The sequence below is a fragment of the Lepidochelys kempii genome, chromosome 1 (assembly GCF_965140285.1).
Source record: "Lepidochelys kempii isolate rLepKem1 chromosome 1, rLepKem1.hap1, whole genome shotgun sequence".
Taxonomy (NCBI): domain Eukaryota; kingdom Metazoa; phylum Chordata; order Testudines; family Cheloniidae; genus Lepidochelys; species Lepidochelys kempii.
Genome location: NC_136380.1, coordinates 175,163,523 through 175,177,844, shown reverse-complemented (window position 1 = coordinate 175,177,844; position 14,322 = coordinate 175,163,523). Strand labels below are relative to the sequence as shown.

The window sequence follows — 14,322 nt, the reverse complement described above, 5'->3', positions numbered from 1 at the left end:
TAGTTCAATATTACTTTGAAGCACTCAGGACCTTTGACAGCTTAAAGACAAGATAGTTTTTAGTATGCCTTAGATACAGGAATGCTATAAGAAAGCAAACAAGATATGCTCATAATTTTCTACCATCCTGTGTCCTCAGAAAGCATGCTTTATTTTCACTGTGAAGGACAAGATGATCCGATCGGGGTGCTCACCATCAGTTCCATGCATTGTATGTTACATGTTGGTCTTGATACTTTAGATATATGATTAAATTTAATATTTCAACTGTGCAGAAATGTTCATTTCTTGTGTAATGGCATAAGAAAAAGGATAAAACTCAGCTTTGGAAATGTGTTATAGATTTAAAACCAGGTCAGCACATGGCTGTCAGTGGTAAAACAGAATTCTTATACTGATTCCATCATCCCACAGATGGAACTGAGCAGTGTATTGGTCATTTATTTACCATTAGAACATCCTTCAACGTTCTTTTGCATTATTTCAAAAACTGGTGGAAGTTTACTCATGTGCTTCAATCTCAAAAACTTTCAACTTCTAATGCAGCTCAAATGGAAAAGGATGTATCCAGATTGAAATAGATTAAGATAGCTCCATCACACTGCTCCATGAACCAAGAATGATCCATGTTCTCACACTCAGTGAATACCATATTGCTAGATAATATTATTGAAAACTCACTGAGAATTTTACATAAATGAAGGCCTACAAAGCAAAGAACAAAACTAATTTATTATGGTGATTAAGATTAATTTGTTGTCCAAGTTTAACTTTGGACACAAACTTTCTTTTGAGCTTTCCTTTCCTCTTATATTTATTGCAAGGAAGGTTTAAAAATAATCTTTTATCATAAAAGTCAAAAAGTTTTAGTTTGCTTTCCATTACTGACGCTTTACATTTAGATGTGATGGGATTTTTAGTGGAATGTCAATATTAGTAAACAGTACTTTGTGTGATTGGAAACACAGCCAATAAATTACCCCCGTTATTTTCATTTAAGACCATCATTATTTACTATATGTTGCCAAGTTAGCAACTAGAAGGATTTATAAAGGACAGTAAATCCAGTATGAAACAGGATTCTCATGCACTTATTGTTCATTTCAATTATTTCAGACCTTCTGGGCACACATAAAGCTTTTTTTCTTTTAATTATCAAAATTCCCATGACTTTTTTTCCACAAAAAAATGCAAAAACATCTCCAAAACAAAATAAATTTTCACCATTTTTTGACCAGCTCTACTCATATGTTTATAAGGCACCTAGAAGGATCGGTGGGTCTAGCCCACTGAGTTAATATCAGATATATTGATTCTACACTGTGTTATATGCATGTTCTAAATACAAAGTTATGGTTGCATTAAAGAAAAAGAGTTTAAAAACCTGCAAACAATATAAATTCAGGAATTTTAAATCTCTGTGGTCTCCACACAATGTCTCCCTGTGAACTTTCTAGGAATGATATAGACAGAGGAGTCTGGTGCACCAGAAAGGAGTTTTACAGCCACGGATTTTAATAGTTCATGAACTTTAAATTAAACTGTTGTTTGGGAGGAATATTTGGATGGTGCCCCTAAACTTGGGTGGTCCTGCCATGCTGGTATTTGACTCTAAAACCAGGCTTGGAACACTAGAGGCTTGCCCATTTGAACAAGAAAGTTACCTACCAAGCACAGAGTTTTCAGCTCTGTTAAAATACAGATGTAGATACACAGCCAGAGCTCCATGAAATTTTAGCCATGTAATCCCTTACTGATGTCAGTGTGTGGCATGGTCAAACCACCTGGTTATTCTGTATTGCTTTCAAAATGTAAAGTCTAATATGAACATTAAAATAAAATTCCAGGAAACCTCCCTTTCTACATATTTTTGAGATGGGATTAGAGTTCTTTAGTGGGCCTTAAAAATGTAAATGATTTATTCTTTGATACTTTCAAAATCTAGGCCCTGATCCTCAATGGATGTAAATCAATATAGCCCTGTGCATATCAACAGAGCTTTGATGATATATGCCAGCTAAGATTTTGACCTCTGATTTGTAACTACAAACAAAGGTCTAAGTAATCAAAGAGTTGAAAATGTTTACAAACAAATATACTCATAGAAAATAAACATATACTGTACTTTACTTTAAAACTGACTTACTGGGAAGTGAAGGTGGAGTAGTGCTTGTTGGAACCAAAGTTGGTTCTGGATAAATGCTTTCCTTACACTGTCCACTTATCAGGCCAATGTCATCCAGGGCAATATCACTTTGACCTGGGTTTTTAAAGGCATCAATAATAACCTGAAATTCATGAAAAACACAAATTTAGAATGTAATGCTAAATGATCTAACGATCTGTGCCTTCTGAACAGATTTTCCCTTGTTTCATGCATTTTTTTAATTTCTACCATAATCTCTGGTCTGACATTCCATTGGTGAGTCGCTAATGACAAGAGATAATTCCCCGCTAGAAAACTTTGTGAAACAGCGCTACCGAAGACTAGGTTGTGGTTCATGCTTACAAATGGAGAGATCCACTCATCTATACCCTATATATCAAATGAGTCAGAACACTGAATATGCAGTTCAATAATTTCATTATTTATTATAATGAAGTTTCCACACACAGAATCTGAAATCATTATGGTTTAAATTCTCTGCTGGCCTTAATTGGCTTATCTCCTTTGATTTATAAGGAGGTGAACTAGTTTAATCAGAAGAGAATTTGCTGTGCCCCAAACCTACTATTACCTCCAGCAGGCCTATTACCAAATATTAAGTGCTGGTGATCTGAACAGCCAAATGCAATATTCTTCATGGTGTTAAAAGGAAATCCAGGTTTCCTGGAAAACTGACTATACCCACATTACAAGAGCATTTGTTTGCTCAGATGGTAACTGCAATCATTAGCACTCTTTTCCAGAAGTGATTTTGCTCAAATGACTGGTCATCCCTAATACTTATGGAATGAATTTGTTGTCTAATTCAGAATAGCTGAAAAAAACTACCTAGAGTAGTTCTACTAGAGAATAATTCCTTTTGATTTTTGATACAAGTAGAGTCATTTTTTTACCTAGCTGGATATAAAAAAACATTTCCAAAACATTGGAAATTCCAATATATAATTATGTAATTAATTGGATGAACTACTTGGGAATCTAAAGTTTCTGGTCAAATCTCATTAGGGACAAATGCTTCATATGTTATTCACGATCAAGGTATTTCAACTTACAATCAGATTTGGATATGTTCTCAGATTTCCCTTGCTGTGACCAAGAGCTTTCTTTGGATATAAAGCTGGCTGTCCTCAGACAGCAGTAAGTCTCCCTGTCCTACCATAACAACAACAACAATTTAAACCCTAGAAAATACACAGTTCAGTTCTGAAGCCCCGGTCTTCTGCATACTAATAATTATTTGACAGTAAGTGTTAGTAGACAACAAAGGATATTACTTTGGCAGATGTGGAATACTGCAAACGGTTACAAAGGTTGATGGAAAATAAAGTGAAAGAGAGTTAGCTTCAAGTAATAAAAAAGAGTAATAGCTTAACAAACCTTAAAATTAGATGTTTCATTTAATGTTACTTGTCCGTAATTCCAGTTGTTTCCATAATTTCCTTCTTTCAGGAAAACTGTCTTCTCCATGTTACTGCTATTCATGATGTTAATACTTAAACGATAAACATTAGTACCATACATATGATACCTGGAGGGGAAATACCAAGATTTTATATTATCCTATCAGACTGGAATTCATCCATATGAGTGAATAAAAAGAAATATCATACTGAAAATACTAATTCAAGCTTTTCATTGCATAGCTTTACGAATTCAAGACAGGTCAAAAACTAAAAGGTTTTAATGTATTTTCACCCAATAAATGCTGGGAATTTGTTTCTAATATCCCACAGATATTTGCAAATTTCTACAATACAGGGTATCAAAAGAATATCATATTCAGACTTTGATAACTTCCAGCATGTGTCATTCTGAAGGACTGGCAAAGGGATCGGCAACCTTTGGCACATGGCCCACCAGGGTAAGCCCCTTAGTAGGCTGGGCCAGTTTGTTTACCTGTTGCATCAGCAGGTTAGGCTGATCACAGCTCCCACTGTGGGAGGTTCGCCGTTCCAGGTCAATGGGTGCTACGGGAAGTGGCGTGGGACGAGGGATGTGCTGGCCACCACTTCCTGCAGCCCCCATTGGCTTGGGACAGCAAATCGCAGCCAGTGGGAACCGTGATAAACCAAACCTGTGAAAGTGGCAGGTAAACAAACTGGTCCTGCCCACCAGGGGGCTTACCCGGGCATGTGCCAAAGGTTGCCGATCCCTGGACAGGCATCTGAAAGATCAACAAGGTAGAATGGTATTATAATATGAGTTTTTAAGCCTCATGACTTCATTATGGGTCTTTTTCTCTCCTTCCCACTCAGAATTTCTTCAGGTAGTATCTACATCAATGACAAAGCAGAACAGAGATTCCTTGTTTGAATTAATATATTTAAAAGTCTTAAAGAATTCAAGCTAGATATATAGTTTAGAGAACATTTTTTGTGTTTGTTTTTTTCCAGACAAATAAAGACATTATAGACTAAAGATTTAGTTTTAAAAATGTAAATATCTTGATATTTTAACAGAAATAAACTCTGCAATAAAATCCAAACAAATGAGTGTAAAAGTTTACCTGAAGTTTTCTAAGTGGAAAAAATGGGCCATATTGTTATTATTTTTAAAATTTCTAGTGGTCAGAGATTTCAGAACTAGAAAGGACCATTGTGATCATCTAATTTGAGCTCCAGTATAACATAGAACATAGAATTTCATCCACGAACGAGCAAGTTGTGGTTGAACTTTAGTATGGGTAGAATCTCAACCCTATTGAAGTCAGTGGCAAAACTCCCATTCACTTTCAGTGAGGCAAGGATTTCACCCCATATCTTTTAGACAAATACCAAGTCTTGATTTAAAGACTCCAAGTTTCATTCTTTTAGTAAGCTGTTCCAACAATTAATTACCCTCACAGTTAAAATTTTGCATCTTATCTCCAGGTCTAATACTGAAGTTCTTAGAATCATAGAAGTGTAGGACGGGAAGGGACATGAAGATGTCATCTAGTCCAGTCCCCTGCACGGAATCAGGACTAAATATTATCTAGGCCATCCCTGACAGGTGTTTGTCTAACCTGCTCTTTAAAATCTCCAATGATGGTGATTCCACAACCTCCTTAGGCAATTTATTCCAGTGCTTAACCATCGTAACAGGAATTTTTTCCTAATGTCCAACCTAAACCATCCTTGCTGTAATTTAAGCCCATTGCTTCTGATCCTATGTTCAGAGATTAAAGAGAACATCTTTTCTCCCACAACTTTATAACCGCCTTTTTATGTACTTGAAAACTTATCATGTCCCCGTCCCTTACCCTCCCCACAGTCTTCTTTTCTCCAGACTAAACAATTTTTTTCAATCTTTTCTCATAGGTTATGTTTTCTATACCTTTAATAGTTTTTGTTGCTCTTCTATGGACTTTCTCCAATTTGTCCAGAAATAAGGTGCCCAGAGCTGGACACAATACTCCAGTTGAGGCCTAATCAGCACACAGAGCGAAATAATTACTTTTTGTGTCTTGCTTATAACACTCATGCTAATACCTACCAGAATAATGTTTGCTTTTTTTGCAACAGTGTTACACTGTTGGCTCATATTTAGCTTGTGTCCACTATGACCCCCAGATCCCTTTCCACAGTACTCCTTCCTAGGCAGTCATTTCCCATGTTGTATATGTGCAACTGAGTGTTCCTTCCTAGATGGAGTACTTTGCATTTGTCCTTATTGAATTTCATCCTATTGACTTCAAACTATTTCTCCAGTTTGTCCAGATCATTTTGAATTTTAATCCTATCCTCCAAAGCACTTTCAATCCCTCCCCGTTTGGTATCATCCACAAAGTTTATAAGTGTACTGTCTATGCCATTATCTAAATCATTGATGAAGATGTTGAACAGAACTGGACCCAGAACTGATCTGTATGGGAGCCACTCAATATGACTTTCCAGGTTGACTGTGAACCACTGATAACTACTCTGAGCACGGTTTTCCAACCAGTTACGCACCCACTGTAGAGGGCTGGGACTCACCCCTGCGGCGCCTCCGGCTGGTTGTCCAGAGAATTAGCATTCCCAGCCTCCGGAGCGCCCTCTGTAGGCCAGTGTCCCACTTGCCCCTGGGCCTGAGTCCCTCCTGGACCCCGTTGCCCCTTTCAGGCAGTACCCCCACAGATCTGGGTCTCCCCTCACAAGGGAACCCCCACCCTCTATCCCCACCTCACTTCAGTCTATGGTCACTGCCAGTCATCAACTAGCCTCATTTCCTGGGGCAGACTGAAGTGTATGTGCCACTCATCACCGGTAAGGGGGGTTTGGATCTGTTGCCTCTGCCTACCCTTGGGCTGCCCTCTGCAACCCCAGTATCTTTCTTTGGCCTTTAACAAGGCCTGCAGCCTGGCGGCGGGGGAGGGGAGGTTCCAGGCCGAAGCTCCTCTGCCCTTCCTTGAGCCCTGCTTAGCTCCTAGCAGTCAGGCCCATCCCTCTCCACATCTAGAGAGAGAGTATCTGTGCTTCTGGCCCACTACCCTCTTATAGGGGCCAGTTGGGGCCTGATTGCACTGGCTACAGCTGTGGCTGCTTTCCCCATCAGCCCAGCTTTTCTCTGGCACAGCCTTCTCCTGGGCTGCTTTACGCCCTTCCAGGCAGGAGTGGGGTGACCACCCCACTACACCCACCTTATAGTAGCTCCATCTAGGTTGTATTTCCCTAATTTGTTTAAGAGAAGGTCATGCAAGACAGTATCAAAAGCCTTACTAAAGTCAAGATAAACCACATCTACCAATCCCCCACATCCATAAGGCTTGTCAAAAAAGTTGTTAGATTGGTTTGAGATAATTGTTTCTTGACAAAACCATGCTGACTGTCACTTATCAACTTATTATCTTCTAGATGTTTGCAAATTGATTGCTTAATTATTTGCTACATTATCTTTCCGAGTAATGAGGTTAAGATGACTGGTCTGTAATTCCCCAGGTTGTCTTTATTCTCTTTTTTATAGATTGGCACTATTTTTGCCCCTTTCCAGTCCTCTAGAATATCTCACCTTTTTCATGACTTTTCAAAGATAACTGAGGAAATATATGAACCATTAGCAATTAACTCCTTGAGTATTCTAGAATATATTTCTTCAGGGCCTAGTGACTTGAAGACATCTTACTTGTCTAAGTAATTTTTAACTTGTTCTTTCCCTATTTTTAGTCTCTAATCCTACCTCATTTTAACTGGCATTCATTAAGTTAGATGTCCAATTACTACTAAACTTTTTGGGGAAAACTGAGAAAAAAAAGTCATTCAACACTTCTGCCATTTCAAATTTTCTGTTATTGTCTCCTCCCCACATTGCGTAATTGGCCTACCTTGCCCTTGATCTTCTTTTTGCTTCTAACATATTTGTAGAATGTTTTCTTGTTACCTTTTATGTCTCTAGCTAGTTTAATCTCATTTTATGTGTTGGTCTTTCTCATTTTGTCCCTACATACTTGTGTTATTTGTTTATATTCAGACTTTGTAATTTGACCTAATTTCCACTTTTTGTACACTTTTTTGAGTTTCAGAAAATTGAAGATCACCTGGTTAAGCTAGGGTGGTCTCTTGTCATACATCCTATCTTTCTTATTCAGTCTTATTCAGTTGTTTATTGATATTTTCAGTGGAAGTTTTGCACTTGAGTAAGGATTAGTGACCAGTACATTTAACTGATTCTTAATCTGAATTCTCCATTAAAATCAACAATGGTCCCAAACAAGACCTTTTGGGACTGGATTTTAGGCTGTATTAGAAACAATAGGATAAAAGACATTTTATTTTGAAGGCAATTAAATACTGAATATTTGTCATAGAATTCTAATATAACAAATATCACCCTTAATAATCCTTGGTATACTCTAGTTTTTATTTCAGACAAGACAGAAAACCTAAACCAGAGAAGAAACTGTACAAGGATAACATAACTTTTTCTTAATTACCTGGCTACTCTCTTCCTTGTGAGCTGGTTTTATCGCCAAACCATAGGACCTGATCCAAAGCTCACTGAAGTCAATGAAAGATTCCCATTGACTTCTGTGGACTTTGGATCAAGGCCCGTGTTGGAATTTCTTATGGAACTGGATAGTTAGAAAACTGGAGTGAAATCCTAACTTCACAATTCCCATTGACTACAACACGGCCAGGATTTCACCACAGGAATCTCTAGTTTGTCCTGGAATCCAAACTCTTTGTAGAACTGTGCTGCACTCCTGCTGCTGCATGGTCAAGCCAGGTTCTAGACTTTGAACCAACTGACCAAATAATTTATGACAAAAATACATTTACATATGATATCATTCTTAATTAAAAGGTGATATTTAGCAATTATATAACTTGCAGATGCTTTCTAACATACCAAAAACGTAGACAGAATTGATCTGAAGCCGGAACTAAAGGCAAGCTAAAAAGCCGAACTCTCTCCTGTCTTGCTGTAAATCCTGTGGGTGTTGAAATATAAAATCCTGTAAAACAATAAATATCTTTCATTGGCTATCAAGTTGATAAAGTTTGATGATGACACTAAATTATTATAGTCAATAAAAAGAATCTGGTTAGTAAAAAATATCAGAAACAGCAGTGTTAACTGCAGATAGAGCGAAATACACGGGAAGAGTGGGGAATGTCACAATAGCAGGTGAAAATGTATGTGTAAAGTTATGCATGTTGGTAAGCAATAGTTTTAAAACTTGTATATTTTAATGGGCCCTTAACCTACAAAATGACTGAGCAACTACTCAAGGGGTGAAAATCTGGTCCCATTGAAGTCAATGGGAATTTCACCAGGTGGGGCAGGATTTAATCCAAGGAGTTTATAGTGAATGAATCAAAGTCTGCCCTTATGACAATTGTACAGGCTTTTGGAGGGAGATTATTTCCCGCTCCGTACCCTCCATACCACTCCGAACCCTTCATACCATAATGGGATATGGGGGGGAGGAAAAAAGATTGGGACAATAAGTCTTAGGTGGAAGCAACATCAACATGGAACATACATTGTTTGGTAATGTGTTTGCTAGAGTTGTCTACATTAATTCGTTGAGGCTAGGAGCTCAAACTTTCTTTTGCAATGTGAAAATGCTAAATGGGGTAAAATTAAGTGGAGAAACACTTTAATTTCAGATCAGAAAGACAATGTTAGCCACAGAATTAAGAGTCCTAAAGGTGAAATTCTGGTTCCAAGAAAACTTACAGATGCCAGGATTTCACCTTTGTTATATAGATGCTTCATGTCTGCAAGATTCATTAAAATACATAAAAGATTGGTTTGTAGAATGAAATCCAAATCAGGTTGTTCATTTCTGTATTGATTTAGAGATGCTCATAATCATAGATCAGTAGAATCTAAGTCCACTGTAATCATCTAATCTGACCTACTGTATAACACAGGGCATAGAACGTCCCCTCCAAAATCCCTAGAGAATATCTTTTAGAACAACATCTAATCTTGATTTTAAAATTGCCAGCAATGGAGATTCTGCCACAACCCTAGGTAAATTGTTCCAATGATTAATTACTCTCACTGATAAAAATGTATACCTTATTTACACCTTTGTCCAGTTTTAATTTCCAGATATTGGATTGTGTTATACATTTCTCTGCTGGATGAAGACCCCACTATTGAATACTTGTTCACCATGTATGTTAATCAAATCATCCCTTAACCTTCTTGTGTTAAGATAAATAGATTGAGCTCCTTGAGTCTATGCACAGAAGACATATTTTCTAATCCTTTTAATCACTCATGTGGTTTTCCTCTGACCCCTCTACAATTTATCAACATCCGTCTTGAACTCTGGACACCAGAACTGGACACAATATTCCAGCAGCGATTGTACCAGTACCGAATAGAGAGAGAAAATAACCTCTCCACTCCTACTCAAGATTTCCCTTTTTATGGATCAACAGAACCTTTTAGCCACAGAGCTGCACTGGGAGCTCATGTTCATATGATTATCCACCATGATGTCCGAATCTTTTTCAGAGTCACTTCTTCCCAGGATAGAGTCCCCATCCTTTAAGTATGGCATACATTCTTTGTTACCAGATGTATACATTTACATTTACCCATATTAAAAATCATTGCCTATTACCCAGAATGGGCAGGGATGTGTCCCTAGGCTCTGTTTGTCAGAAACTGGGAATGGGTGATAGGGCATGGATAACTTGATGATTACCTGCTCTGTTCACTTCCTCTAGGCCACCTGGTATTGGCCACCATTGAAGACAGGATACTGGGATAGATGGACCTTTGGTCTGACCCAGCATGGGCATTCTTATGTTGTTATTGCTTCAGCCCAGTTTACAAAGCAATCCAAGTTGCTCTGAATCAGTGACCCATCCTCTTCATTATTTACGACTCCCCCAGTTTTTGTGTCATCTCCAAATTTTATCAATGATGATTTCATGTATTTTTCCAGATCATTGATAAAAATGTTAAATAGCATTGGGCCAAGAATCAATCCCTGCAGGACCCTATTAGAGACACATCCTTTTGTAGGTTTCAGAGGAACAGCCGTGTTAGTCTGTATTCGCAAAAAGAAAAGGAGTACTTGTGGCACCTTAGAGACTAACCAATTTATTTGAGCATGAGCTTTCGTGAGCTACAGCTCACTTCATCAGATGTTTACCGTGGAAACTGCAGCAGACTTTATATACACACAGAAATCATGAAACAATACCTCCTCCCACCCCACTGTCCTGCTGGTAATAGCTTATCTAAAGTGATCAACAGGTGGGCCATTTCCAGCACAAATCCAGGTTTTCTCACCCTCCACCCCCCCACACAAATTCACTCTCCTGCTGGTGCTAGCCCATCCAAAGTGACAACTCTTTACATAATCAAGTCGGGCTATTTCCTGCATAGATCAAGGTTTTCTCACATCCCCCCCACCCCCATACACACACAAACTCACTCTCCTGCTGGTAATAGCTCATCTAAACTGACCATTCTCCAGGTTTAAATCCAAGTTAAACCAGAACATCTGGGGGGGGGGGTAGGAAAAAACAAGAGGAAACAGGCTACCTTGCATAATGACTTAGCCACTCCCAGTCTCTATTTAAGCCTAAATTAATAGTATCCAATTTGCAAATGAATTCCAATTCAGCAGTTTCTCGCTGGAGTCTGGATTTGAAGTTTTTTTGTTTTAAGATAGCGACCTTCATGTCTGTGATTGCGTGACCAGAGAGATTGAAGTGTTCTCCGACTGGTTTATGAATGTTATAATTCTTGACATCTGATTTGTGTCCATTTATTCTTTTACGTAGAGACTGTCCAGTTTGACCAATGTACATGGCAGAGGGGCATAGATAATTCCCTATTACAATTACATTTTGAGACTTATCAGAGTTAACCAGCTTTTAATACATTTAATGTGGGTCATGTTGATTTTATATCACTCTAGTTTTTTTAATTAAAATGTCGTGTGGCACCAAGTCAAATGCCTTACAGAAGTCTAAATATATTACATCTACACTATTACCTTTACTAACCATACTTGTTAATTTCACCAGAAATGATGTGGCTAGCTTGACAGGATCTATTTTCCATAAATTCATGTTGAATGACATTAATCATATTCATCATCATCATGATCATCACGTTCCTATTACACCTCTGGCATTTAGGGCAGTGACGAAGCTCCTCCACTCCAATCTGTTTCTGGCAAGTCTTTCAATGGTTCCCCAGCTGTGCCCCAGGTTTTTCAGCTTGTCTTCCACAGCTCTTTGCCATGTTGTTTTTGGGCTGCCTCATTTTAGCTTGCCCTCAGGTGCCCATCTTATTGCCACTCTGGTGATGGAATCAGTTTCTCTCTGAAGCACATGACCAATGTGCTCTGAAGCTCCAACACCTCCTGGCAATTATGGTTCTCAAAACCTCTTGGATGCACTGTGTCAACAGATCTTGGTTTGAGATTGTTCTGGGCCAAAAGATACAAAGGATTTTTCTGAGGCAGGTTGTGTGGCAAGAAGACAGTTTGGACATGTCATACTTTCTCATTCCCCAGCATTCTTCACTATAAAGTAATGTTGAAAGTATGCAGCTATGATAAATCTTGAGTTTGGTTTTGGTTTTGTGTGTTGATGATTTCCAGACTGTGTTTAAGCTCCTGAAGGTGTTCCTGGCTTTATTGATTTTTTTCCGGATGTCCTGGCTTGTTCCACTGTCCTGGCTGATGGTGCTGCCCAAGTATGTGAATGTTTCTACATTGGCGACAACATAATCCTCTATCCGTACTGATGATGGCGAGGAAATATTAAATGTCATGATATCTGTCTTATTGTGGTTGATTTTCTGTCCAATTTGTTGGCTAAATGTATTGAGTCGAGTTGTTTTTTTCTTGTATATGGTGTTGGGTATGTGATAGAAGAGCAAGATCATCTGCAAGTCCAGGTTTCAAAGGATGAGAAGGGTGTCCATTTAATGTCTCTTGGCATGTCTTCTGTTATACGCTGCATTACCCAGTCGATGGCAACGTTGAACAGGATTGCAGACATGAGACACCCTTGACGTACTCCTGTTTTGACTTCAAAACTGAGTTTACTGTGATCAACACTGCATGTAAAGTTGAAATAAAAGCTTTTGATGATGTTGATTATATGGAAAGGGATTCCATATGCCTGCAGAATGCACCATAGGCTGGTCCTGTGAATGCTATCGAAAGCCTTCTCAAAGTCTATGAAGTCTATGTAGAGCAGCCATTGCCATTCTAAGCATTGTTATGTTTCATTATTATGTTTCATAGAGTGAAAATCTGGTCTGTGCATCCATGCACTTTCCAAAAACCAGCTTGCTCTATTCTGAGAACGCTATCAACTGCCTCTAATATATGCTGGACTATGATTTTACACAATACTTTGCTTGGCACAGATAAAAGTGTGATACCATGCCAGTTATTACAATCACTGAGTGTTCCTTTCTTTGGTATCTTCACTTCATTTCACTTCACCCATTGGTCCACTCATCCAGCACTTTTTTCCCTTTTCCAGACTGATGTAAATAGAGGTGCCAGGATAAATGCTGCTAATTTAGGATTTACCTTGAACAATTCTGCATTTAAGTTATCCTTGCCAGGAGCTTTTCCATTTTTTAAGGATTTGATGGCTTGAATGATCTCTTCCTTATTTGGGGTGTCTGTGTTGATATCAAGTTCTTCTTCTGCCTCCTGGATGTTTGCTTCCTCTTTAGGTAGCTACCTGTTCAACAATTATTTGAAATGCTCTGTCCAGCACATTTCTTGTTCTTTTTCGGTTGTTAGTAGGTGTCCTTGTTTGTTCCTGATGAGAGTGTTTGTTGGTGTTTGCCATTTACCACTGATAAGCTGCTTCATTTTGTAGACAGTTCCTTGTTCACCACAAGCAGCTGCATCCTCTGCTTGTGTTGTCAGATAATGAATATAATGTCATTTGTCTGCTCTTACAAGGCGTTTGACCTCCCGATGTGTCTTGCTATACGGCTTGCGGTATTTGTCCTTTAGCTTTTGGGATTTTGTGTCTACAACTTTTTTCTTCTGGGCTAGTCTGGTTTCTATGGTGTTCCCTGTGCTGGGTGTAATCCACTCATTCCTTCTCTTCTGCCTGTAGCTGGCTTCACTGTCTGCAAGTGCTTGAAACCTGTTCTTTAACTGCAGAACAAAGGCTTTCTGTATTTCAGGGGACTTGCCAATGTCATAATGTCTATGTCCCTTGTTTGGTGGACCCACACTTCTCAGCTTTAGCTTGATGGAGGCTGTCACAAGGTGGTGGTTGCTGCCAACATCTGCACCCCTTCTCACTTTCCCATCTGTCAGTGAGCACTGCCATTTGCCATTGATCATGATATGGTCAACCTGGTTCTTATCTCTGCCATTTGGAGAACACCATGTCAGCTTGTAAATTTCACAATGTTGAAATAGGGTTCTGCCAATGACTAAGTCTTTCATATTACAGAAATCAACTAGCTTCTCTCCATTTTCATTCATGATGCCACACCCATATCTTCCCATTGCGCTGTCATTTTTTGTGTTGTCCTTACTGACCTTGGCATTCAGGTCTCCCATGACGATAGTTAGGTCATAGCATGGTACTCTCTATAACTCCACCTGTAGTGTAAGGTAGAATTTTTCCTTTACTTCTTCATCACTTCATTTGTCAGAGGATAGAATTGAACCAGGGTGATATTATTATGTTTCCCTTTCAGTCTGGCTCTCATAAGTCTGCTGCTGATGG

The 14,322-nt window shown here is 38.7% G+C and overlaps 1 protein-coding gene across 1 annotated transcript in view; it reads right to left on the bottom strand.

The window, feature by feature from the left end:
* The window catches only part of TMPRSS15 (transmembrane serine protease 15), an 88,297-nt gene that overhangs the window by 43,944 nt on the left and 30,031 nt on the right, over window positions 1–14,322 (bottom strand). The window contains 3 exon segments of the mRNA XM_073329227.2: window positions 2,147–2,288; window positions 3,545–3,695; window positions 8,474–8,579. Of these exon segments, the coding sequence (XP_073185328.2) occupies window positions 2,147–2,288; window positions 3,545–3,695; window positions 8,474–8,579 (399 nt within the window).